The sequence below is a fragment of the Vombatus ursinus genome, unplaced genomic scaffold, assembly GCF_900497805.2.
Source record: "Vombatus ursinus unplaced genomic scaffold, bare-nosed wombat genome assembly UNPS02014809.1, whole genome shotgun sequence".
Classification (NCBI taxonomy): Eukaryota; Metazoa; Chordata; class Mammalia; order Diprotodontia; family Vombatidae; genus Vombatus; species Vombatus ursinus.
Window position 1 is genome coordinate 7495982 of NW_020954587.1, and position 27639 is coordinate 7523620.

At 39.1% G+C, this 27639-nt stretch overlaps 1 protein-coding gene across 11 annotated transcripts in view; it reads right to left on the reverse strand.

Moving 5' to 3' along the window:
* Positions 1-1870: 1870 nt before the first annotated feature.
* Positions 1871-27639, reverse strand: part of CASK (calcium/calmodulin dependent serine protein kinase) — a 395225-nt gene continuing 369456 nt past the window's right edge. For all 11 annotated transcript variants that reach the window (XM_027875619.1, XM_027875618.1, XM_027875615.1 and 8 more), the window contains 5 exons: positions 25433-25513; positions 25251-25331; positions 16110-16312; positions 10378-10461; positions 1871-3235 (listed from right to left, as the gene is read on the reverse strand). In XM_027875619.1, coding sequence (XP_027731420.1) covers positions 3059-3235; positions 10378-10461; positions 16110-16312; positions 25251-25331; positions 25433-25513 — 626 coding nt within the window. In that variant the 3' untranslated portion in view covers positions 1871-3058. The remainder of the gene's footprint in view (positions 3236-10377; positions 10462-16109; positions 16313-25250; positions 25332-25432; positions 25514-27639) is intronic.

The window sequence follows — 27639 nt, forward strand, 5'->3', positions numbered from 1 at the left end:
ACTATTTAATTGAATGAAATTTTCCTTTTTGATAACTGGAGTAGCTCATGAATAGAAAAGATGATTTCTTTTTCCGGACACAGAATTCAACATGACAGAAATGCTGCTCTCCTTGCCATGGTAAAGAGTTTTTTGAATAGAGTGGTTTTAGCATTTTACTGAATTTTCAGTTATTCATTCATGGTCTTTAATGTGAAAGATAATGGTTTTCTCAATGGAATGGAAACAGCGAAGTTGTACGAACACTTTCTCTGTCCAGTGGCCAAGTGTGTAGAGTGGATAATGATGAAGTGCAGCAGTAGCAGCGACAACAACAACAACAAGAAGACAGAATTCTGGAATCCAAGTATTTTAATTTTACTAAATAGTGGAGATGGTTTTTGAGAAAGAAAGGCATAGTAATGGAAATACACAGTTCTTACTCATCAGATTGTATCAGTGCAGTCTTGTGGAAGGAGTGGTCAGTAAGGAACTGGCAGATCTAAGTTCTAGTCCTAGCTTCCTCTTTCAATTACTCAGTACCTCAGTTTCCCCACTTGCTAACTAGACAAGAAAAACTCACCCTTGCACAACACTCAGGGTGAGCTTGATGAGATGAGAGGTGAAGCATCTGAGTTCTTCAGAAGAAAGGGGCTATATGAATCCAAGCAATGACTATTCCTATTTATTAGAACAAGAAACTAGTCTTCCTGATGGTTACAAATGACAGCACTACTTCTAAAACAGTCTCTTCATTTAACAAATCTATATGGATACAACAACGATTTAAGATGACATCATCTGGAAATCTGACCAGAAAGTGGATCAATTTCTCTACTGAAAAGGAGGAAAGTTTTTTTTGTTGTTGTTTTGTTTCCCATTTCATGAGTTGTTTGTTCTTTGTGCTTTGATGGGAAATGAGGTAGAGTAGGCTCATGAAAACGGAAATGAGCCCTGATTGTGGTCAGTACCATCAAGTGAATAACTCACTAGGCTTAAATTTTCTCAGGCTTAAAGTGATACTAGAATGTACCAAAATACATTTTCTTTGAGTCACATATAAAGTCAGGAATAAGATCTGCATGTGTACGTGTCTAGAGCAGATGAGCAACTTCCAGTATGTCTGTTTTTTAAGGTCATGAACCTTATTTAACAATTTGCTTTAACAAGATTTAAAATGATCTTGTCACGGCCATTGGCATTATTAACAACAGAAGCCATGAGAGGGAGCTGCCAATCTCTAAATTGTGCACAATTAATACGTTTGGTCCTTTAAATGAAAGGTTTGTTTTTTTTTGACAGGAACACATCCTGCTAGTCCTGCCAAGGCACGGAGTAACCTAGGCTATTGTCAATACGATCAAGCACAGGCCATTTTACCCATAAAATTTGTTGCACTGAATCATAAAAGGACAAAAATGATGTACTCATCATGAGCCACATAATACTATGAAAAATTTACATCCACAAGCACTAATTAAAAAAAACAAACCCAACTCAACTGATGTATGGGGTAGAGGGTATTAGGAACACCAAGCCTCTGACCACTTGCACTGGCAGAATGTGATGTCATGGGAGGGTGATGAGATGGTCAATGCCTCTCAACTAACATGAAATAAAAAATTCACCTGCGCCAAGGGATAAAGCAAGAGGAAGTAGCTTTCCCAGATGGTCCTCAAGTAAATACACGGCTGACTGCTCTCTAGGGGTCAGAAAGTGTTCAAGTTGTGCTCTTGTAGTTGTTGGCTGTGGACCCCCGGAGTGTACTGCAGACTTGTATTCACTCTAGGGCCTTCTGATGGTTCAACTAGCATCCAATGCATCATAAAATCTAAACGTGTTGATTTTCAAAACTGAACCAATCTGTAATGAAATGAAGGACCCAAAGGCATTTAATTGTTGAACACATAAAAGGAAGTGTATTTAAAAAAAAAATTGGTCAAATTGTAGTGTCAGTTACCATTCTTAAGGAATTTACAGGGCTGTCAAAGATGAATCTTTTTGGAATATTCAGTTTATAGCAAATGCCTAAACTGGTTTCTTCATTGCACATCATTTTCTTTTAAAATGGGTAAATTTAAAACAATTACATACATATTAAAAATCTGCATTTCTTTGCTAAATTAAAACGTTAATACTCTCAGACAACACAGATCCGAAATGATGAAACCAGCAATTCCCCCTCCCACCTTACAACAAATTAAATTGAGACAAAATTACAAACACATTTCACTACATGATTATTATTAATAAAAATCAGTTTTTTTTATAAAGTTGCCCAAAATGCAAGGGATGTGCATAGGTTTACAACTTAGTCATAACATTTTATTTTTATTCCCTTGGGTAGTTTTCCCATGAACGGAATGTACTTCTGCTGTAGATTACAGTTTTTTTTCAACACAGATACACCGACAGCATGAAAGCTTGCGACTGTCCACATGCATTAAGAGTCAAGACCCAATTTCAAATCTCTAAAAGGTTGACAGAATTCTTCAAAGAGACAGTATCACATTATCTGGATGTTACATAAAAGTACCTAACAAAAATACTATTCTAAAAAAAAGAGAAAAAAGGCCTTTAAAAATGTTTTGTAATCACTAGATTATTTCAAATAAATAAAGGAAAGCAAGATATTCCAATCCATAAAATCAGACTCTAAAAAGAATGTAGTGTTCCACCCCCATGTCAAGGTAACAGAATTATTTTTTATTATTATTAAAATAGATTATAGAAAGCAGCATCTATTTTGTGCAGTTTTAAGGGGCCTTTGAAATAAAAAGCTATGATTTCCAAAAATATAACATTCCAAAGGATTGAATAATACATACATTTAAAGATACATTTTTATTAAAGTTTAGGAGAACTGATTAAAAAAGATACTGTCTCTTTAAGTTAGTGTTTAATTTTTTTCCTCCTCCTATCTATTTGGACATGACAATAGTTAAATTCAGGTCACACTATATCTAGGTAGTCTCTAGGGGCCGAGACCTGTTGACACAAGGCCAGGAATGAAGAGGTTTTTTCATGTATGAGGTGGTTCCCAGATATGACAGAATTCTTCAGTTATCTGGTGAGAGGCTTAATAGACCCAGGAGACCGGAACCCACTGCGGCGCTGTACAAACGAGCTCAATGGCTTCCTCCAGATGTCTGATTGTTTCATCAATTTCATTGTTGATAATCGTTAGATCAAAGTAGTGTGCATATGTTCTCTGTAAGATATCAGATTCCTTCTGCAGGCGCTGGAGGGATTCATCCTAAAGAGCGATTTGGGGAGGGAAGGGGAAGGGGGTATGTCAGGAAGCAAATAAAAGAGAAAAGTCAGTTGGATTCTGAAGTTCTCCTGATTTTCATTTGCTCTGCCAAGGTCAGGCCTCAAAGCCCAGTCCCACCGGGTGAAGCCATGAATAAACACAATTATAACCAAAAGAAACAACTTGTCACACACTGCGGCTTCAGTAAACTGCTATGTACAATGGGAGCTGCCCAGCATGCAACAGGACACTCCTCTAGTTTCTAGGAAGGCTGGAGTGGAGAATGAGGAGACAATAACACTACGAAGAATGACACTCTTGAACAACAAAGCCCAGAAGCTCTGTTTGATGACCTACCAGGAAGCCCTCAAGGGACTCAGGGTGTGGTTTACATAGACAACGGCAGTTAACCAGGCTGGTTAACTGGCTCTTCAATCATTTCTTTTTCCTCAGTCTCAGTCTCGTCACACCTTAAAGTGCTATCCCACAATTCTCACCTCATTCTCCTGTTTTCAAACCAGCAAATCAAGGCATTTCTTGATCTTCATGATCAGAGATCTCTAATTCCCTTTTTCTTGGCACAGGTATATGCTTGAACAACACCTAACTTGATTCTTGGCCCCCCCGAAACCAGAGCTCTAATTGCATTAGGCTGCCTTCTACTTGCGACAGTAAGCTGCTTCCCTCTTTTTCTATTTAACTGCCAACATGTTCCAGGCATGTAAAGGTACTAACACTATGAGATGCCATAGGCAAATGCAAATGAGAAGCACTCAGTGTAGGATGGGTCATTTCCAAAGCATGACACAGCATTTGCTGGCCTGATGAACTGCTAAAAACACTGAGTTCATGTGTAAACCTACCAGTCATTCACAGGCAGTCTGCAGAGATAAGCTGTCAATATCAATGAGCACTAAGCCACTATTCATGATATTTCCCCAAACCAATGTCACATTCAGTTCTCTGGCAAACACCCATAACTAACAGTGAGCCAAGAGCAAATGAAAATTTAAAGAGGACGTGTCCATGTACATGTAACTTTACTCATAACATAGCCCATTTTATTTTGTTGTTTCAAGACAGAGACGTCTCAAGGGAAAATAGGAAGCTGAATCCCATTACAGTAAGAGAGGGCAAATTTGCTAAAATTTGATTGTTATACACACACACACACACACACACACACACATTTACCAAGTTCATTATGCCATACATGTATGTATATATCTGTATATATACATATGTAACACACACACACACACACACACACAGAGGACCTGATGAAAAAAAAGAACCAACCCTTCAGGGACACTGGAAGGCTAGAAATGGGCAAATTTCCCAAATAAAGGAAAGGTGGTGTTGCCTTGAAGGACCAGATGTCATAAGCACAAAGGGTGTCTATATTAGGTGTCCCTTCTGTGTTTTTTTTTTTTAAGGCAATTGGGGTTAAGTGACTTGCCCAGGGTCACACAGCTAGTAAGTGTCGATTGTTTGGCCTGAGGCTGGATTTGAACTCAGGTCCTCCTGACTTCAGGGCTGGTGCTCTATCCATTGTGCCACCTAGCTGCCCCAAAGTGTCCTTTCTGTTAAACACACAGGTCAAACTACTACTGGTAAAATCTCGGCTCTGTGGGTGTTCACCTTTGGAAGAATGATCAGCATAAACTCATTAACAAGGATGGAATGAGCTAATTCTATTGTAATTGCACAACAGAGAAGGGGGTCAAAGCAGGTCAGTACTTCCATTAAGTACTTTGAAGATAAAAACGTAGTACCTCTTCTCAGGGCCATCTACTTTATAAGTAGTTTTAGAAATATTCTTTGAACATCAGGTATTACCTATTCTACAGATAAGGCTGGGGTTCACAATTACCTTTTTATTTTCGGTGTGTCTAGACACATCTGCTTATCCTTAAAAGCATAGTCTTTTCACTGTGACTTCACTGTAGGGAAGGGCAAATCTGCCTTTGTTCAGAAGATTTCGGGTTACTAGGGAACATCCTTTACAAAGTCTCCCCTCGGTTGGGTACCAGCAAAGTCAAATTGATTAGAAATGAAAAGTGCACATCATCAGAGTTACAACCTTAGTCTGTTTCCCTGAAATATGGTTCCATGGGAAACTGAGAAATCACATTCTTCTGGCAGTGGATTTCTAGGTAATTTTGTTTAAGGTTAAAGGAATAGTCTTTGTTTTCTCAAAACCACCAGAAGGCTGCTTTTTGCCCATAAAGGCTGTCAGGTGTAGAGTCAGGAGACGAGTCTGAAGTATTAATTGTGTTCCAAATTTAATATGTAAAGTGACTAAACGTTTCATGCTGAACTGAAGATCTCTCTCTGAACTTGAATGGTGAAGTTATGCTTGTTTCTTCCTTTCTTCACAAAAAATAGCCCTTACATGTACTTAACTTACAGGAGTGGGGCTTAAGTCAGTGAAAACAAAATGCCTTTATTCTAACAGCAAAAGCAGCACTGAGTGGGAACAGAACGTCTACATTCTAAATCTATTAAAAGAAACAGGGCTGCATTTCATCAGCTCCTAGCTGGTACTTACAGGCAGTTTTCTGCACCATTTTGGCAGCTTTGGAAAGTTAATAAAAGGGCAGGAAAAATAGGCAAAAAAAAAAAAAAGCAAAGATGATAATTCAAGAAAATAATATAACAAAAGAATAAAATCATTTAACAGATGCTTTTGAAATGTTTGTACACTGAAATAAGGTAGGAGAGTAGATTATACTTTAGAAAGAAATATACCCTACGCAAATGAAATGATGTAAAAAATAAACGTGAATAGAAATAAAAAGCACTTCAGCAAATTTAGTTAACAGATCTTCCTTGAAAGTAGAGAAATGGAAAAATTCTGATATCTTAATTTTGCTGTGTGATTAACTACAGTGAGGTCATTTGTCAAACTGATTTTCCAAAAACTGGTGAGCCCCATCATCAGGCTTCCAGTGAGTTTCTATTAATCTATCTTTTTTAAGTAACAGAAACAAGACAACAATCTGGTCTAGAGGAGTTCCCGTTCCCTGTTTTCTTTCTTTTTTCCCCATTCCCTGTTTTCTAAAACATAATTTGCTGCTGTTGCTGAGTGGTTTCAGTTGTGTCTGATTCTTCATGATCTCATTTGGGATTTTCTTGGCAAACACACTGTTTGCTGTTTCCTTCTCCAGCCCATTTTACAGAAGAGGAAAGTGAGGCAAACAGGGTGAAGTGACTTGCCCAGGGTCACACAGCCAGTGTCTGAGGCTGACTCCAGGTCTGGCACTCTATCCACTGAGCCACCTACCTGAACTCACTTGTTGTACAAGGGCAAAAAGTAACCCTTCTGAGGTTAACTGGAATGTCTTTGTATTATTCTACTAACTGATGAAAATATGCAAGACTGCACAGCATCTTCCTCTCTTTGCTAGGCTGGAACCTTTTTTTAGTAGGTACAGTTTGACAAAATGACAAATTCCCAAATGGCACTTTAAATGGTCGGCTACTCTCCCACAACTGAGTGAGCTGCTTTCATGCTATCATCCAGGCTAGGTGGAGCTTCAAGCTTGCTCTACCTATTGTTTTGGGGCTCTGGAGTCCCCAAGGTTTGGGGTATGGACCCATGACAGGTTTAGGTGGCCAGTGTGGTCCTGGGGCACCCAGTCGTCCGGTCCTTTTTTTTTTTTTTTTGGAAACCTCGGTAAATGGATGGAGCCATAGATGTTAAGAAATACTAGTTTGGGGTCAGAGCAGGACCCCTTGAGCTCTTGCCAGCCCAGATCCTAAACCCCCCAAAAATCATCGAGTAGGGCCCAAGGAGTGAATAAGAATATTCCTTGCTCTTCACTGCCACTTGCAGACTTTCCTTTACTATCACTCAGTAATTTTTCTTCCCTTTAAGTTCACTCAATTACAATTTTCCACCCAATCTAGATCACAGTGGTCCCTGCAGGTTATTTTTTTGCCTTTGGAAGGGGAGTCCAACACTTGGTTAAACATCATCTTGCTTTCCTTTCCACCTCCTCATATCCACATCAATGATTTGTCAAACTCCCATGCCTCCCAATTCCTAGGTCTCCTGAAATACCAGGTTAGTAGTGCAGTGGATAGAGTGCTGGGCCCAGAGCAAGGAGGACCTGTGTAACCCTGGGCAAGTCACTTAATACATGTCTGCCTCAGTTTCCTTAACTGTAAAATGCAGATAAGAATAGTATCTATCTCCTAGGATTGTTTTGAGGATTAAATGAGATATTTGTAAAGTACTTGGCACAGTGCTTGGTAAACAGTAGGTACTTAATAACTTCCTTCCTCCCTCCCTGTCGTGACTGATCTTTTACCCTTACCTCAATGACACATAGGGAGGGTTCACCCTAGATCCCACCATTAACCACAAACATTTCGCTTCCTTAATCAAAAAAGGGGATATTTCTCTCTGACCATAACCTCCTATCACTCCATCTCTTACTATGCATCAACACATGGGGGCTGGCCACGTGGACAGGTGGGCAGAGCAGGGCAAAGGTCTCATCTCTGCACAGAAGATATAAATAACAGACAATTAAAATCATTAATAATTACTCTAGCTTAGAGCTACAACTCAGTAATTTATTAATTCTCTAGCTATATATTAAGCTCCTATGTAAAGAGCACATAGGAAGACAGATGGCCTAATTAATTAATCAACAAGCATTTATTAAGTACTTACTGCACACCAGGCATTGTGCTAGGTACTAGAGATGCAAACACTATTAACGACATAGTCCTTAACCACTAGAAGTTACATTCTAATGAGACAGAAATGACATAAAACAATACAGAGAATAAATAAAAATAAGGGCAAAGTAGTTAAATACTGGGCAGTGTGGGAGTAAGGGCATTAGGAGTTTGGATCAGGAAAGGCTTCATAGGAAAGGTGAGGCCTGAACTGTGTCTTGAGGGAGGAGAGGACTCTCTGAGGTCTACTGTCAGAGGGTCAGCAAGTCCTGCTTCTGCCTCACACAGCATGGTCATAGGCAAGTCACCTAACCTCTTAGTGCCCCAGATGACTCCTTAAGAGCACAGACACTTTCACAGGTTGTCAGTCTTACGAAGGAAGCAGGAAGATGAAAGAGTGTGTGACTTGGAACCCTCTGACCTACCCTTGCCCAAGGTCACACAGCTAGTGATCTCTTGAGGCTGTATTTGAACTCAGATCTTTCTAGCTCCAGGCCCAGTGCTCTAACCACTAAGCCACTTAGATGGAGGGACAGAGATGCCTAGGGGCCAGAGAAGGGTAGGAAGAGGTCATTCTCAGGGCACTTCAGTTCTTCAATTGCTAAGCCCCCTCTAAATTCACCACCCTGAGGCAAAACTCTAGCTGCCCTACCTGAGTTAGGAACTCCCCGAGTACAGTTAGTTCCTTCTGAAATGGAGACAGAATAGCTTCAGGGAAACCTGAGGAAAACTTGGCTTCAAGCTTAATTAGCCCACCCTGGCACCAATATGGTGGAGAGAGGTTAAGGGCCTTGCTCAGGGTCACATAAGTTGTGATTATCTTAGGCTGGATGTGAACATGACCATTCTGCCTCTCTCTTGAGCTCAGGTCTTCCTGACTGTAAGCAGTGGAGACACAGCCAAAGGTCAGCCTATGAGGCAATAAGCTCCCTTGTCAGGGCCCTCAGGACCTATGAAGCTTTAGCTCCCACCTTCCTAGATCCCACTTATATGCATTCCTGTGCACAACACACACACCCACCCACACACACACCTGGGTTCATTTTAATGCTCACTTCAATCAGATTTTCCCTCCAATGTGTCACAGTGAACAAAGAACACAGAAATGGGAGGCAAGAGACCTGGATTCTACCCAAACTCCGACAATGACTAATTTTGAGACCAGAGGCCACTTCTTTCTCGGTCTTTGTTTCCTCATTTATAAAATGAGAAGGTTGAACTTGATGACCACTAACTTGCGTTTCAGGGGCAATATTCTGTGATTTTACTTAAATGCTACTAGACTCTGATTAAATAATTAGTTTTAAAGTTCTAACCTCTCTGGAAGCAGTTAGAGGCTCAGTGGATAGAGATCTGGGCCTAGAGTCAGGAAGACCTGAGTTCAAACCCAGCCTCTGACACCCACTAGCTGTGTGACCCTGGGCAAGTCACTTAACCCTGTTTGCCTTAATTCACCAGAGCAGGAAATGGCAAACCACTGCAGTAACTTTGCCAAGAAAACCCCATGGACAGTAGGGTCCATGTGGTCACAAAGAGTCAGACAAGACTGAACAACACCACAAACATCTCTGGAGAGGCAGCTGTGTGGGAGCTGGCCTCAGAGTCAGGGCTGTTGAAGTCTAAATGCTCCTTCACACATCTACTGCCCAGATGACCCTGGCCTTAACCTCTCTCAGTGCCCCAGGTGATGTTCCAAGACTCTAAACTGCAGAGAAAGCACTAACCCTCATCATTACAAGTTTCTTCATCGGGTGTTCCTTATGCCAATGAAATCACAGGTCCAGACTAAAAAACCAAAAAAACCCTACACCCAACAAAACTTACCCCCACACCGGAAAAGTAATTAAATATACACATTTTAAAACTAAGATACTGATCTATAGTTAAACCATCATTTCCAACTCAAGACAGACTTAAGAGTGAAGTGATTTCAGCTTAATAACTGCCCTTTTCTATTGTTAGACTACTGTAGTGATCCCCAAAGGGGAGAGCCTAGTCCTGGGTGAGAAACCTGCAGCCTTGAGGCCATATGTGACCTTCTAGGTCACTGGCTGCCGCCTTTTGTTTTTTCAGAACAAATCCTTTTATTCTGGGAAGTTTGGATTCAGTCAAAGGGCTGCACTTGAGGAACTAGAGGGCCACATGTGTCCTCCAGGCCCCAGGTTCCCCCCCTGGCCTGGTCACTCAAAGGTCAGTTATCACCAGGCAAATAGATACAAAACAAAAGGCTGTTGCTGCAAGTGCAGGATAATGAATTCATTAAACTTTCTAGGGTGAACTGGGATGAATGTGAAAATTAGCCTACATTTGCTAAGTTCTCAGTGCAGAAAGAGGATCCTGTGCTCCACCAGCTCCAGTGTTTAACCTCACTGTGCTCTCAGGCCTTTATGCACAACAAATACGGATCCTTCAATCAGTACATTTTTACATTTAAAAGTCTGAGCAGTTCTTACCTCATTGATGCCGGGAGTAATCGTAGGTGCAGCAATAAAAACTACGAAAGGAGCAAATTCTGCAGTTCTCAGGACCTTCAGTGCCTGTACGAAAAGAAACAAGACTTCCACAGGGAGAAGAGCTAATGTGCCCTTTGCACGGGTTCACAGAGAGAAATAAAACAACTGACAAAACCTTTGGAGCAAATTTAATTACAGAATAAGTATCCCTTTTCCCTCAAAATGATAGAAAATAGCCATCTAAAATAGGTCTACAAAGTGGACTCTTCCTACAAAAAAGATATCATGTGATTGCTGCACTGACTCCCTTGTCACAAATAACAACAAATGAAAATTTAAAAGTGCTTATATATAGAATGTATATTATAATGTGTACACACACACACACAATTTTATTTAAGCCTCTTAACAATCTTGTGGGTGGATACTGCAGGCATTATTATTCTCATTTCACATGAAGAAACTGAGGCCTGTTTGAGAGGTTAATCACTAATGGTCCCATGACAAGTATCAGAGGCAGGACTTGAACTCACATAACAAAAAAGAGGAGGAAATAACAGAAAGAAATATCATTCAAATAACTATAAAATGCATAAAATATCTGAGAGTCAATCTACCAAGACATACTCATGACTTGTATTAATATAATCACAAAATACTCCTTAAAAATGACTTAAAGAACTGAACGTTTATTGCCTATGTTTGAGTGATGCCAATATAATTTTAAAGTGGTATTACCTAAATTAATTTGCAGACTTGCTGTTACACTTTATACTTTACTTTATAGCCCTAAACTGATGTCCTGTTTTCTGTAAACACACCCTTATCTCTCCCATCCATCCCCAACAGTGGTTGTTATCCCTCATCTCTCAGCCCTTTTGTGGCCAAACTAGACAAAGTCTTCCACAGTAGGTGGCTCCACTTCCTTTCCTTTCAGGCTCTTTTCAACTCTCTACGGTCTGGCTTCCAACCTCAGCATTCAATTAAAATTACTCTCTCCAAAGTTACTTATGATCTATTAATTTCTTACTCATTTCCCATCTGTCTGCACTGTTCTGGCTTCTCCACTATGCCCCAAGAATGAAATCACTGGGAAAACTCGTTATCCAGTGAGACTGAATCAGCCTTAATATTCATGCCTCATCATGGCTCTCCCCTTCTGATCTGAGGGCAGAATCATCAACTCCCAAAACTTCATTTAAGGATGGGTCTTAGGACAGACATTTCATTTCCCACCTGGCTACACTAATCTGGGAGGTTTTTTTCTCCACCACATCCTGCCTTCCCCCACCCTTTCATTTCCCTTTTGTATGTGGTCTTTCTCTATTAGATTGTAAGCTCCTTCATAAATATTTATTGATGGACTTAAATGCCGAATGTAATGACCATTAATCCTTACCCTTATGAACCTCTCCTCAGCTTCTGACAACGTCTATCACCCTATTGTTTCCTGGTTTTCTTCCTACTTATCTGACTGCTCCTTCTCAGTCTCCTTTGCAGGATCTTTGTCTCGAGCCCCCCATTCTTCTCTCTCCATGCTATTTTGCTAGGCGACCTTATCAGCTCTCATGCATTCATCCCTACGCTGATCATTCTCAAACCTACTTACCCAGCCTTAACCTTTTGGCTGTTCCTGAGGCATTCATCTCCAACTGTGTATCGAATTTGTCTACTGAAGTGGATGTGCCCTAAACACCTTAAACTTGACATTTGCAAAACTGAACTTATCATTTCCACTACCACCCTGCCCCCAATCCCTGTCTTCCCACTTCTTAACCTCCCTATTACTGTGAAGGGTCCCACCACCCTCCTAGTAACCTAGGCTCACAACGGAAGTGTCCTTTAGGACTCCTCACTAGCCACTCTGTTGCTAAGGCACGTAGATTTTACCTTTAATCTCTAGCATACGTCCCCTTCTCTCCTCTAATCCCGCCCTCACCCTGGTGCAGGCCTTCATTACCATACTCGGACTACTGAAGAAGCTTGCTGGTTGGTCTGCCTGCCATTTGTCTCTTCCTCACTTCAGTCCATCAGCTGCCAAAGTAATCTTCCTACAATGCACATCTGACCAAGTTACTCTCCCCCCATGGTGGCTCCTTATCACTCCCAGGTTCAAATACTGAATCCTCTGTTTGGCATATAAAGCCCTATGTAACTGCTCTACCCCTACCTTTCAAGTTCACCTTACACCTCAGGGGTGGGGAGTGGCCTGCTTCCTCCTCCCTTGTCCTTCATTCAAGACACCCCATCTCCCAACTCCAACTCCCAACTCATTTTTTTGTTTTTGCATTTTTGGTGAGGCAATCGGGGTTAAGTGACTTGCCCAGGGTCACACAGCTAGTAAGTGTCAAGTGTCTGAGGACAGATTTGAACTCAGGTCCTCCTGATTCCAAGGCCAGAGCTCTATCCACTGTGCCACCTAGCTGCCCCTTCCCAACTCACTTTCAACAGCAGTCTCCACATGCTTAAAATGCTCTCCTTCCTCATCCCCTCCTCCTGGTTTCCTTTAAATACAAGTAAAATTCCTTCTACAAGGAACCTCTTCTTAATCATCCTTAATTCTGATCCGCTATCTTGATTTTCTCCAATTTATTCTGCATCTATCTTGTTTATACATAGTTATTTACATGTTGTCTCCCCCATTAGACTGTGAGTTTCTTGAGACCAGGGACTACATGTGCATTTCTTTATATCCTCAGTGCTTTGCATAATCCCTGACAAATAGTAGGCACTTAATATATGCTTATTCACTGACTACTTGAACATACTTTCTAGATGCTTGCAGTATTTTTTCTTTGACCTGGAAGTTCTGGATTTTGGGATTTCTTTCAGGAAGCAACCAGTGGGATCCTTTCTATTTTCATTTTGCCCCCTAGTTCTAAAAGATTTGGGGAGTTTTCTTTCATGATTTCTTGAAAAAGAAATCTTGAAATCATCAAGACGATAAATCTGATGCTGAGAAAAAAATGAATTCAAAAGCTTGATACAGATGCTTTTAATACTCTGGAGTTCAGTATTGTATTCTCCTTTATGGTGGCACTGGGTGTCAAACTCTTGTTAAAGAAGCATTGTTGGACAGTGAAAAGAATGCTGGACACAGGAACTAGGACTCACAGGTTCAAATGCCAGTAACCCAGACACCTAATTAGTTGAGTGACTCTGGTCAGGCTGTGCAGCTTCTCTGAGCTTTAGCTTCTTCACCAACTGGGTTAATAATAATTAAAATAAAATAAAATAAAGCATTACTTTCCTGACAGAGTTGTTTTGATGAACATATGAGATAAACTGTATAAAGCATTTTGTAATCTAGAAAGTGTTATGTAAATTTCAGTTATTAATATGATTATCTTTGCCTTTAGAGGGCAAGGTGAGGATAAGAAAAAAGTAAGTACACATTTACTACCTAACGAACAATTCACTGGACCTGGAATCAGACGACACAGCTTCTAGCTACGCTTGGCATCTTATTATTTATGTACGCTGGTAAGTCTCTGAACCTGACTACAGTTTGGCTTTCTCACATGCCCAACAGGGATAACAATACTTTTGCTATTTACTTCACAGGGCTGTTGTGGGGAACCTATGAAACTGACTCTCTCTCTGTCTATGTATATATATATATATATACACACACACACACACACACATACACATGTATGTATATATGTATGCACACACATAAATATAAATATAAATATATATATATGAAAACGCACACACAAATTTTGCAAATCACAAAGCATTACATAAATTTAGGGCTCTTAGGTGGTAGAGTGGATAGAATGCTGGACTTGGAGTCAGGAAGACATACATTCAAATCCTGCCTCAGTCACTAGCTGTGTGATTCTAAACAAGTTACTCAACCTCCTTCAGGTTCAGTTTCCTCATCTGTAAGATGGGCAAGATATTAGTACCTATCTCTCAAGGCTAGGGAATGCCCCATTCAGCTTTATACTGCCTCTACTCTCTAAAACAGTGTCTTGTTCATAGTAAGTGCTTAATAACATAGTTAAAATAGTTGCTATGGCTGTGGAATGAATGAATGAAGGGTATTTAGCAACCAAATTTTGAAATAGATATGTGGCAAATCAAAATGTATTTCCATGCTAAATGTAAATGAGATGAAAACTAGTTTAAAAAATAACTCTGAACTGCTTCATGGATTGAAAGCTTATGAAAATGAGCTTCTGGGTCAGTTTCAAGGGGCCAGATTTGTTTTCCTCTAGTTTACAAGTGTTTATGTACAAACACTGGATCCTGCTAGTACAACTTTCTAGTATGCTAGAATCTTATGAACACTCTGTCAGACTGTGAAACCTGCCTTGGAATTTGATACAAGCAGTATCACATGGACCTCATCCCAAACCCTGCCTCATATCCTATGGTATAAACCCTGAGGACAACTTTTAGTGAGGCTTCTTTTCTCTAGCTAGCTTTGGTGCTGACTAAGGAATACTCCTCATTCATCTAAAGTTATTTTAATGTACAGGAAAATACAAACCTTATGAAGGAAAACTGTAAATAAAAATTACTCTAGAGGCTTGAGATATCAAGTCAAATTGGTCTATGCATGGCAGACTTTATGTCAAGTGAGTGAGAGTTATTATTTACTTCCATGAATATCATTTACAAAACATAAACCTTCTGTATTTGACAGGTTAACACAGAAACATAGAAGCATTATACTTAGTTCTTATTTATAGGTATTTCTTTCTTTCTTTTTTTTTTTTTTAGGCAATTGGGGTTAAGTAACTTGCCCAGGGTCACATAGCTAGTATCAAGTGTTTGGTCTAAGGCCGGATCTGAACAGGTCCTCCAGACTTTAGGGCCGATGCTCTATCAACTGCACCACGTAGCTGCCCCTTACGTATTTCTTTGTAAGAATATAGAAAATCCCATAAAAAACACTATCCTAGAAATGAATTCATGCTGAGGAAGGAACATCTTTCTTCGTTTGGGATATGGCTTATGTGCCACTATACAGTGGTATGAAACCTGCATGTAACGAGGGGTATACAGTTCTAAAGACATATAAGCATAAACTATGTTGGAGGAGAAAGCTGGGCAAAAGGATAACTAAATGGTCTCTATCTTGATAATAGTCAATATTGCTGTTAATTTTATTAGATATTTCCCTCACATCAATGTTATATGTGAAAATGTGAAATGTAAAATTATCATCCCATTTCACAGATGAGGAAACAAACTTAGAAAGGCTAAGTGATTTGTCCAAAGCCACACAGGATTTGATCCTAGGTTACCTGGTTCTAAGGCCAGTGTTCTCTCCCCTCCAGGAAAACAGAGCCAATGATCCTGTCATTTCAATATAACTGAGATCTAGAGAGGTAGGTAGCTGGTGTATTAACGCAGGACAAGATTCTTAGCAAACGTCAGATCAGTGTGGATATTCTAGGTAAACATAGATTTAATCAGCTGCTTTATTAGATTTCTGAATGTAATAAAGATAATGAAAGCAGAACTGCTGCTTTTTATTATGGTGTGTTTTTATAAGATCACTGCCCTAATTCAAAATGCTAGTCTATTTACGCTCCAGATTTCCCTCTCATGTCTCTGGTCATGGGCGTTCTACAACATTTTTAAGAAGCACTATGAAATGCATTAAAAGTTACTTATTGCTTTTCTCATCTTGGAACTTGCCTCAAGCCCCCATCTTTAAAATTAGTTTCTAGACCAGTAGGGCAGGAGTTTCCAAATGTCTGGGAATTAATTACCTGAGGTTCTACATCCAGTATTGCAATCAGTCCCTGCTCGTGGATCTTCCGAATTGTCTCCAGTTTTGTCCCATACATGGCATCCTCGTGGCTGCCATACTCTAAGTATTCATTGTTAGATATGTCTTGCATCATTTGGTCGTGAGATACAAAGTAATAGTTCTTGCCATTTTCTTCATCTTTCTTTGGAGGTCTAGTTGTGTCTGTAGGAACAACACATTGAAAAAGAGGTTTTAAAAGCAGAGTCTGCATTCTCTATGAAGTCAACTGTTTCAGTATTTTCTTAAATTTCTAAGCCTTTGGTATCATTCTTATGACATCAATACAATTTCTACTTTTAGCTGATTTTTGGCATAAATCATGTTTACATGCATAAAGGTGAGAATATGCAGTTTTGGTTACTAATTACTTCAGCTTTTAGGTGGAAAGGGATAATTGCCTCAGTACTCCTTGTTATCACCCACAGAAGAATGAGAAATGTGTTTAATGACATAAAGAAATTAATAACTCATTTTGCAAGGGAACTTATGCCTTAAAGTACTGGGCCTTAAGTAGGTGAAAGGTAGGGACTTTAATATGGAAGCTGGCTAATGGCTAAGACCTGGTAAAGGAAGGAGATTTCTGTGCTTGGAAGTCTATAGGATTTTCCAAAATTCAACATTAACTTCCATCACATAGTACAAACTCCTAGGAAAGAGGAAGACCATACTATATTGATTACCATTTTTCTGTGGCCATTTAATAAGACATGCACAGGTTCATTTAGGTGTATTTCATAGGGAATATATATCTATATATAGATATAGATATACACACACATATATAATATATATACATATATTTATATGGAACAGAAGTCAATTGACAGAATCATAGAAACTTAAGACCTGGAAGGGGACTTAGAAATCATCTAGAATTATTCTAGGCCAACCCTTGCATTTTACAGATGAGGAAACTGGGGCCCACAGAGGAGAAAAGACTTATATGTCCAAGATGACACAGTGAGATGATGATGATGATGATGATGATGATGATAATAATAATAGATAATAATGACAATAGCAGCTAACATTTACACAGTGCATTACAATGAACCAGGCACTACGTTAAGCACCTTACATTTATTATCTCATTTAGTCCTCTCAACAACCCAGGGAAGTAAGTGCAATTATTATCCCCATTTTATAGATGAGGAAACTGAGGCAAATAGAGGTGAAGTGACTTGCCCATGGTCACACACCAGTAGTAAGTATCTGAGGTAGAATCTGAACTCAGGTCTTCTTAACTTCAGGCCTAGCACTTTATCCACTGTGCCACCTAGCTGCTAATAGTCTCGAGGGAGTTTTAAAGCAAACTAGCTATCTAGTTTGCTAAGGTGCTGTTGTAGAGGCTTAAAAATAAAACACTTATGCAAAAAAAAAAGTATCACCAAAGTCAGATTCAATTCATTTCAACTCAGTGGACATTTCCTAGGCACTTGCCTACCAACTCTGCTAGCCAGGGGCTAGGGACACAAAGGCAAAAATGAAACTGTCTCTATCCTCAAGTGATATGTAGTTGTTTCAAAAGGCAAAAACCAAAATAAAACAAAACCAAAAAAAACCCCAAAAAAACCCAAACCCACCTGATAAGCTATGCAGAATAAAATAATAGGATTTAGAGGTAGAAGGGACTTCTCAGAAGCTGGGAGGGCCTGCTGAAGCAGCCTTCTGCCCCCCCCCCCCCCCGCCAATCCCTTCTGTTAGGAAGTTGTTTCTTTCAAGTTTAAATGTGTTTCTTTGCAGCTTCCGACCCCCATCCCTGGTAAAGCAGACTAGGCCCAATCTCTCTCTCCACATGTAACCCCCTTTACCTGAAGAAAATCAACAAGTCCCTCTCCAAGGCTTCTCTTCTCTAGGCTAAAAACTCCAGTTCCTTCAATTAATCTTCATATGACATGATTTTAAGTCACTTTATCATCCCGAAAAACGGCTAAAGACTTTGAGGCAGGATCTGAATTCAGATCTTCCTGACTCTATCTTCTATGTCAAATTGCTTTTCAGGGAAGTGAACACAGCACTCCACATGTGGTGTGACTAGGCCAGGGCAATGGAATAGGGCAATTTCCCTAGTCTTGGACTCTACAAGTCTCTTCGAAAAAGTGTTACCCTTACATAAGGAAAAAAAAAGTCTTTTTTTTTTTTATCATGAATCTGACAAACATCAATAAAAATAAGCATTTCTATATACAAAGAAAAGAAAAAGAGAATTGTATAGCACACTGTGAAACTCTATTTGTTTAAGTTCATTTCACTTAAAGGACATATTAAATTTAACATGATGAACCTAGCTACCTTTTTGTTAATGATTTTCTGCTTTTGTGATTTTGAAAAAAATGTTTTGTTGAAGCTCTTTTGTCTTTTGTTCCTCTTTTTGTTGGTATTACTAGCAGTACTGACCTAATCTCATGGATAAAACTGTCCACCCACCTCTACTCTCCCCCAAACAAAAGTCTTCCCTTAGAACAAATAAATCTAGTTAATGAAAGCAAATGCACATATTATCCAGATTTGAAAATGCATGATTTCACTCTACACCTCTACTCCCAGCACCCCTCAGTCAAGAGGTGGGCGGCGTGATTCATCATCAGTTTTTACTGTTATCACTCCCTGGACTTTTCAGAGAAGCCACCCTTTATATGTGGTCTTGCCCCTATTGTGGGCAAGGGCTGTCCAGTGTGCTCATAGTTGTGTCCCAGCCTTAAACACTGTGCTCCCTCCACAGTAAGGAAACAGTAAGCACTGAACACGTCTTCCTTCCTCCCTTTCTTCTTCCTTCCTTTGTCATGATTCATCATTACAACAATCATAGTTCCTAAGTCTTTCAGAGTTGTTTTCCTTTTATTTCCTTTCAGGTTTCTCTGAATCCACCCCTTTAATCATTATTTACACTGTCATTACATTATATTATATCCAGATACCAATATTTGTTCAGGCACTACCCAAATGATGGGCACCCACTTTGTTTGTAGTTTTATGTTACAACAAAAAAATGCTGCTATAAATTAATTTTGTTCATATGGGTCCTTTCCCTCTTTGATCTTTCTGAGATATATGCATAGTAATAATATTGCTTGGGGCAGCTAGCTAGTGGATAGAGTGGTGGGCCTGGGGTCAGGAAGACCTGAGTTCAAATCTGCCCTGAGACACTTACTAGCTCTGTGACCCTCAGCAAGTCACAACCCTGTTTGCCTTGGTTTCCGCACCAGTAAAATGAACTGGAGAAGGAAATAACAAACCAGTCCTGTAACTTTGCCAAGAAAACCCTAAAAGGGGTCAAGAAGAGTTGGACACAAGTGATAATTACTAAACAACAATGATATATTGCTTGGGCAACTTTTTAGTTATAATACCAAATTGCTTTACAAAACAAATAGATCAAATTGCCACTCTCCCAGCAGTGCCTGTACTCCCACAGTCCTTCCAGAAACTGTAATTTTCCTTTTTTTGGGCCATCTTTGCCAATCTGACATGTGTGAGGTGGAGCCTCAGAGTTTTAATTCACATTTCTTTTATTATGAGTGATTTCACCATCTTCTTTTTTCATATTATTGTCAATCGGTCTTTTCTTTTGAGAACTGCCTGTTCCTATCCCTTGACCATTTATGTACTGGGAGTGGCTCGTCTTCTAATGTAGCTGAATCAAATTCCTATACATCTTGAATTTTGTTGTTGTTTTGTTGTTGTTCAGTTGTGTCTGACTCTTTGTGATTTAATTTGGGGTTTTCTTGGCAAAGATACTGGAGTGGTTTGCCATTTCCTTCTCTAGCTCACTGTACAGATGAGGAAACTGAGGCAAATAGGGTTAAATGATTTGCCTGAGTCACATAGCCAGTAACTGTCTGAGGCTGGATTTGAACCCAGGTCTGCCTGACTCCAGGCTCAGCACCCTATCCATTGTGCCATCTAGCTGCCCCATGTATCTTGGATATCTGACCTTAATCAGACTTTCCCCTAATTAGCTGTTACCCTAAACTGCACTGATTCCCCCTCTGCCCCTCCGCCCCCCCCAAAACTTCACAATTTTCTCAGTACACAAATGGATCAGTGGTTTTATCTCTTTGGGAGTTCTCCCAGTAATGCAGATTGCAACCTATCTGTTCTGGTCTATCCCTGTCCATTTCTCTCCAAAAGTTTACCACATGAGGTGCCAACCAATGTTCTCCAAGCCTTCCTCACTTTTTTCCAAATCCTGGAGAGTACCAGTGGAGCACTCTGTCTACCTGTCATCCCTCCCTCTCACCACATGAACAGCTTATCTTCCTTTTCTGTTATACAATGCTTTGATGACATCTTTTACTCCTGATCCTTTTCAGAGTTCCTTGTTTGTTATATGTTAATGTCTATTTACATGCACTATGCAGTTTTCCATCATTGTAGGTATGATACTTAAAGATCTCTAAGTTCTTCAGAACAGTGGAACTCCAGGTATTACTGTCATATAGCAATGATGTTCATATTGGAAAAAAAAAATGGCTCTTTGCTGTTATGGGAAAGTTGGGGTCAGTAAAAAGATTTTTTCAAATTCCTGAAAGCATTCTAGCCTACTCTTTTTTTTCAACTCTGCAGCCAGCTCATTGTCCAGATGTACAGTTTGTCCCAGATATATAAAGTTTTAGACAGTTTTATAATAGTGTCCATTCAGACGCATATTGAAATCTGGGTAACAGACATTCCTTATCTGCTTGGTTTTCCCACTCAAATCCTTTGAGTGATTACAGACCTCTTCCAGGAGACTTTGCAGTATCTTGGGGTTTGATGAAGTCAACATAATGTCATTCAAAATAGCGGCATCTGGAGAATCTGATCATCCACTCTGGGTTGGATCTCCTCTTAAAGTAGTCAATACTTTTGGGAGCATATATCTTTCCTAATACAGGACCAACGATGAACTCCTGGTACAAATCCAAATGGGGCATAGTGGTCAATCTCTTCAACATGTTATTGTAGTCTCTTTGCTATCAGTCTATTTGACATTTTAAATTAGAGATATTCGTCTCTAATTTCCTTTTTCTCTCAGGATTACTTTGTTCTCTATTTTTGCAAACGATTTATTAGAACCAATTGTTCTTTTAATGTTTGATATAATTTGTAAATTTATTTTGTCCTAGGAAAATTTTCTTTGGGTTATTTCTTTATGGTTTGTTCATTTTCCTTTTCTGAGATTGCGTTGGTCTTCACTTTCATAGATAAATAGCTTTTAATACTTTCTTTTTAAATGGAAGGAATTGTGATCCATAGACTCTTTTGGCACTTTGTTTTCCGTATTCAGAAGTTCTGGGTAGTTTTCTTGCATTATATTGTTCAGGCTTTTTGATATGTCTTGTTTTTCTGGGAGACTTAAAATCCTTAGGTTGTCTCTTGCACCCTTAATTTGAAAGGAATTTGTTATGCTTGTATAGAGAACATGTTTTCTTTTAATGTTACTGCTTTTAGCTTCTCTTCTTCTAGATTGTCTTTCACTTCTATGCATCTGAATCCCTAATCAGATATCCTCTCTTATTTCTTTGGTTAGACTTGCCATCACAGATTCAAGTTCTTTTATTCTGCTAATTATTTCTGCTGCATAGGCCATAACCTCTGTTTTCAAAATCCTCAGTTCTCTTTTAAAGCACTCAAGAACGTGTGCTGCGGTTGGTTCCATGTTCTCCTCAAAATCCACAGTTTTCTGTTGTTTGAGACTACTTATTCACAGATACCCAAACTCATTTACTAGATCTGGAGGCCATATTTCATTCTGCTATTAATATTTTCCCTTTTGGTTTAACTGCTTATGCTCAAGGTCTTTCTCCTAAGATATCTTCACTGGGCAATTCACCAGCTTAGGTTTCTGCCCCAAATGTCTTTTGCGGGGACAGAACAGGCCCAGATGGATTCTGGGCTTTCTCCCTCAGGCTTGGTAGAGGTTCGCACAGTCCCCTATATATGGTATCCTGGCTTTTTTTTCTTTGTTCTTCAGGTCCCTGGCTCTGGTAGAGTGCTGCCTTGCTGGTACTATTGTAGCTTGGGCTACTGGAGTTTGGATCTTTGAGGCTCTTGGGAACGAAGGGTATGGGGTTGAGCTCTACTTAAAGCCAAGACACGTCTTGTCCCTCTGCTCACCTGCAGAGATTTTTTGCAGCACAGAATGCTACCACCGTGCTGGTTATTGAAGCCTCAGCAAATTTCTGCAGCGTGAAGCTTGGATCTTCATGGTACTGAAAGGGAGCAAGGGGCATTCTGGGTGTAGGGTCGTGTTTTTTTGCAAGCCCATGGCTTAGGTGGCCAGTATGGTTTTGCTGTTGGCAATGTGAAGGAAGGTGGGAGAATGAGCTGAGTGAGCAATAGTTCAGTTTTATTTCATGGAGTTTCAACTTTGTTTTGGATGCCTGGTATCCCAAATCATAGAGTCAGCTGAATTTGCTTCATTTTTGGCACATAATTTCTGTTTCAGAGAAGTTTGACAGATTGTGGGGATCTGAGGAAACGTCTAGGCTTCCCTCTTGGTCATGTGACCTATTACCTATTCTCAAAAAAGCTTAGATAGTCACTAACCACTTCTTTATAATATACTCTAGAATTTTGCAGGGAATAAAATATCAAGCTTACAAGGTGATAATTTGTAGTCTCTACTCTTTTCCTTTTTTCCCCAGTGAATATTTGCCCCACTCCAGTCCTGTGGCACCTCTCCGTGATTTTTCTTCCTTTTTTTTTTTTTTTTGTTTTGATTTTTGGTTGGGCAATGGGGGTTAAGTGACTTGCCCAGGGTCACAGAGCTAGTAAGTGTTATGTGTCTGAGGCCGGATTTGAACTCAGGCCCTCCTGAATCCAGGGCCAGTGCTCTATCTACTACGCCACCTAGCTGCTCCTCTCCATGATTTTTCAAAGACTGCTATGGTAGCTTGATAATCAGAACTGCCACGTCTTTCAGTATCCTAGTTCACATGAGCTTAATAGATTTAACTCATCAAGAAAGGCAGGTACACTTTCTTATTATCTCCTCTTTCTTGTCCAGATGGTCCGTAGCAGACCATGACAATGTTGCTTCTTTTTCGGCCTTTACTGATCTTCATCCAAATGCTTTCCCCTAAGCTTCCCAATGCTGAGTCCTGGAGTTCCTTCACGTGAGTATATCTTACTATAAAATAACACAAATAATATTCTATTCTTTTAACATCCTGTTTATTTTGAATAAGGTCAACTCCTTTAGAGTCATATCCCAAGCAAGGGTTTCATTCTACCAAGTAGTTCACCTTGCATACTACTGACATTTTACACATTTTTGTAGACATCTGAGGCAGGGAGATGGTAGAGTAGATAGTGCTGGACTTGGCATCAGGAAGACCTGTGTTCATATCCTTCCTTGGTCACTAAGTAGTTGTGTGACCCTAGGCAAGTCTCTTAACTTGTCAGCTTCATTTTTCTCATATGTAGAATGGGGATGACAACAGCACTTACCCAGTTGTTGTGAGGATCAAAGAGATAATATGTAAAGTGCTTTGCAAACCTTAAACCACAATATAAATGCTAGTTACAGTTATAGGCTGTGGGTTTTATTGTAGTCTTCATCCTCAGATTTTGTTTCTTGTGAATTTCTGGACATACTAATCTTTTCCATATTGTAACTATTCTTTATTTCCCTTTCTCCCCTTTCCTTTTCAGTTTAAAGCACTTTGAATCCATTTGCTTAACTTTGGCTAATTTGTTAGGTACTCCTCCCCTGTTAGGTACGCCTGGAGCGTCATTCATATGTGCTTAAGCCATGGTCTGTCCAGAATCCAAATCTGATTTTCAGACACCATCTTTTTAATTGTTTTTATTTACTTTTTTATTTTTAGGCAATTGGGGTTAAGTGACTTGCCCAGGGTCACACAGCTAGTGTCAAGTGTTTGGTCTGAGGCCGAATTTGAACTCAGGTCCTCCTGACTTCAGGGCTGGTGCTCTATCCACTGTGCCACCTAGCTGCCCCCAGACACCATCTTTTTAACCAGTTCTTCACTTCCCCAATATGCTTCTTTCTTCTGAAGCTTCTAAGTAATCAGTTTTGCCCAAGAGTTTGTAATCTTCAGCAGTACTTTCTAGATTCCTTCTGGCAATACCATTTACAGACACATAAATTACCAGAAGAAGGTCATCTTCATGTGGTTTGGTAAATGCTGGAAGATTCTTTGTCATGTCCTAGATCTACGCCTCGGGAAGACTGCAAACTTCCCTCCTGTTACTAATTATCCTGCAGGAGGCTGTCATTCAGTCATCACTACTCATCTTTTTCTTTCTCTAACTTTTACTGGGTGATCTCTCACTTAACCCTTATGGGTACACACTTTCTTCTTTCTTTGGAGGAAAACAAATTGCTTCTTCCTCAGGGGGTCTACTCTCTCCTCTTCCGGAAGAGCCTCTTATCTGTTACAAAACAAATAAAGGCCAAGTATGCCACGCTATTTAGGTATCACTAGAAGTGGGAAGTAGAATATGGACTTTCAAAAAGTGAGTTTGTAGGGGATTAGGAAACTGCAGTGGTCACAATTGATGTTGTGACCCCATTCCCCAGTGAATATTTGCCCCACTCCAGTCCTGTGGCACCTCTCCATGATTTTTCTTTCTTTCTTTTTTTTTGTTTTGATTTTTGGTTGGGCAATGGGGGTTAAGTGACTTGCCCAGGGTCAACCACTGTTTCTGTATGATTTATATAAAAAGGGACTTACCTGGTTTACAGCAGAAACAGAAAGCACAGTGTATGTCTCTGTGATAGGACGTGGCTCTGATACTGCTTTTGGAAGACTTCCTAGGACTCTAATTTTTTTTTTTTTTTGATAAGGCAATTGGGGTTAAGTGACCCTAGGACCCTATTTATGGGAGTACGGTAAATGAGTTGTTTGTATCTAATGTTTCTCCTAATGTAAAAGTTCCACCTTTTGTACTTCACCAACAAATAAAGCCATTATTGCCATCTAAGTACTCTAAACTATCAAATTACAAATTTTTAATAAAACACATACAAACAATTTGAATACACATCTTTCAGATTCAGTCTTGAAAAACAACCAAAAGGGGTCAGATGTGGTTTTTAAAAGGATAGAAAAGAGTTTGTACAGAACTCTAGAGGTGACAGAGAATCACTTACGTGGAATAGGGTATGCAAATCTGTCTGGGTGTTTTGTAATGAGTGTGTTTTTTATGTGTCTTCTTCCAACACCATGTGCACCTATTTCATAAAACAAAAAAGGATATTGGCATTTATAAACTCAAAAAAAATCAAGAAAGTTTCGATCATTAAAACTAGTAGGTCAGTTAAGTCAAACTTACCTAGTAAGACTAATGTTTTCCTTTTAAATGCTGGCAGTTTTACTACTTCTTCATATGTAACGAGATCTAATTGATCAAACACTAAAAGGCAAAAATTTGTGAAAAATGTTACTGAGTTAGAAGAATTCATGTAAGTTTTATATACAAACACTGCTATTTTACTATCAACATTATGGTAATGATAGCAATTATCTAAAAAAATAGAGAGAAATTATATTCAGATATATCTAAAATATGTATTTTACATATATTTACATGAGGTACTCAGAATTTAAGAAAATAGCCATTTAAGTCTTACAGGGAAAATATTCATTTTTAGTTCTATGAAAATGTACCTTAAAATCACTGATATCTAAAGATATGTTAAATACATGCACAGAAATCTGTTTCTTTGAAAGTCTTGCATGTTTCTCCATGCAATACTCATCAAATGACACAAATTTATCCAAAACTACATGCTGTTCAGACTTTGCAATGGTAGAAAATTAGCAGTACTTTATAAAGAAAAAAAATCTACAGATAGTAACCAACATGAATACAATATTAGCACATCTAATGTTAACTAAAAATAGTTAAATGCTTCCTTTAGAAAATATTCTTTCTAGAGCACGATGAGAAATGAATGGAGAATCAATCTTCAACATACTGTTTTAAAACTATCAAGATGATAGCATGCAGGGTTTACTCTTAAATTTAAGAGAGACACTGTGCTAGTATTAAGTTCCAAACCTTTAACACGTGCATTTCACAACTACAATTTATAGATATAAAATATCGTTTTAAATTTTTTTTATAATGGTCTACCTAAACTTCTGAATGGTAGGACCTCATGAAGGACCTCAAATATGAAAGGAGTAAGATGCTTCTCCTGGATACCACAATTTAATCTTTATATGTTCATATGAAAAGATGGTGGCAACTATTTCAATGCAATAAGCACTTTAAATTGAATTAAATTCACTCATGCGGAAACAGACTGAAGGCCAAAACAACTTGAGCCGGGCAAGTTTTGTACACTAGGAGTTCTGTCATCAGTACATTTTGAAAAGAAACACTTCTTCTAAAGAAATCTTTTTGAACCCTTTTTTTCTGTTGTGAAACCAATTTTAAACCATCATTTGAAGTATTGTAAAAGGGGATAACCACTATAGTTAAAGTTAAAATAATTCTAACTCCCACATCCATTGGAAAATTCTGATGAAAATTTCAGATTTCATTAGGGTCTATGTTGTCTATAATATCTTCTGCATTCTTGATAGTTCACAAAATGTACCAAGGAGTGAGGTTAAATTTTTCTTTTTTCAAAAAATATTTTCCTTTGATATAATCTGAATTTTGCATAAACACTTAATTTTTGAATTGCTATTATTATTTTTATTTATTTTTTTTAGTGAGGCAACTGGGGTTAAGTGACTTGCTCAAGGTCACACAGCTAGTACGTGTCAAGTGTTGGGTCTGAGGCCGCATTTGAACTCAGGTCCTCCTGACTTCAGGGCCAGTGCTCTATCCACTGCGCCACCTAGCTGCCCCTGCTACTATTATTTTAACAAAATTCCAAGGAGTAAGAAAGGAACTAAGGATAATAGAGCTGATTATATAGAAAAGTTTCTATTTAGTAAAAATCACATTGCCAAATGCAGACCTGGATTACAATTCTAATTTTAGGTTTACCTCTAATAACTGGGCATCCTCCTCATCAGAGCAAAACACTTTGGAAATGCAAATTGTCAAAGGCTATGATGCAATTTAGTGGGAACCTCAAACTTGGTATCCATGATGTTTGAAAACAGGGAAAAATAAAAACCTCTGATGTTCTAAGGGTGTTAGTTCATGGTAACCAGTGTTAATGAATTTTCTTCTAATAACACCGTACTAGGAAGGTGGGGAGTCTCTGAAATCTTGTGTTTTAAAACGACTCAAAAGCTAGAAAGTTTCATGTGTTTATGATGCTGTCTTGAAAACAAAGGAGGTATTCTCTGTTACGAAGCTGTCTAGCAATATTCTAAGGGTGGGAGGAGCATGAAGAGTTACAAAAGTAAGTCAGAGGGCTTAAAGTGCTATTTTGGGGCCTGGGGGCTCTAAGTAGTTTTCAACCAAGAAAAGGCAGGACTGTGAAAGAAATAAATTGACAGACAGAAGAGTTGGCTGTGAAGGCTGAGAAGTTGAGGGGGAGGATCAGAAATCAGGACACCTTGATTCTAAATTCA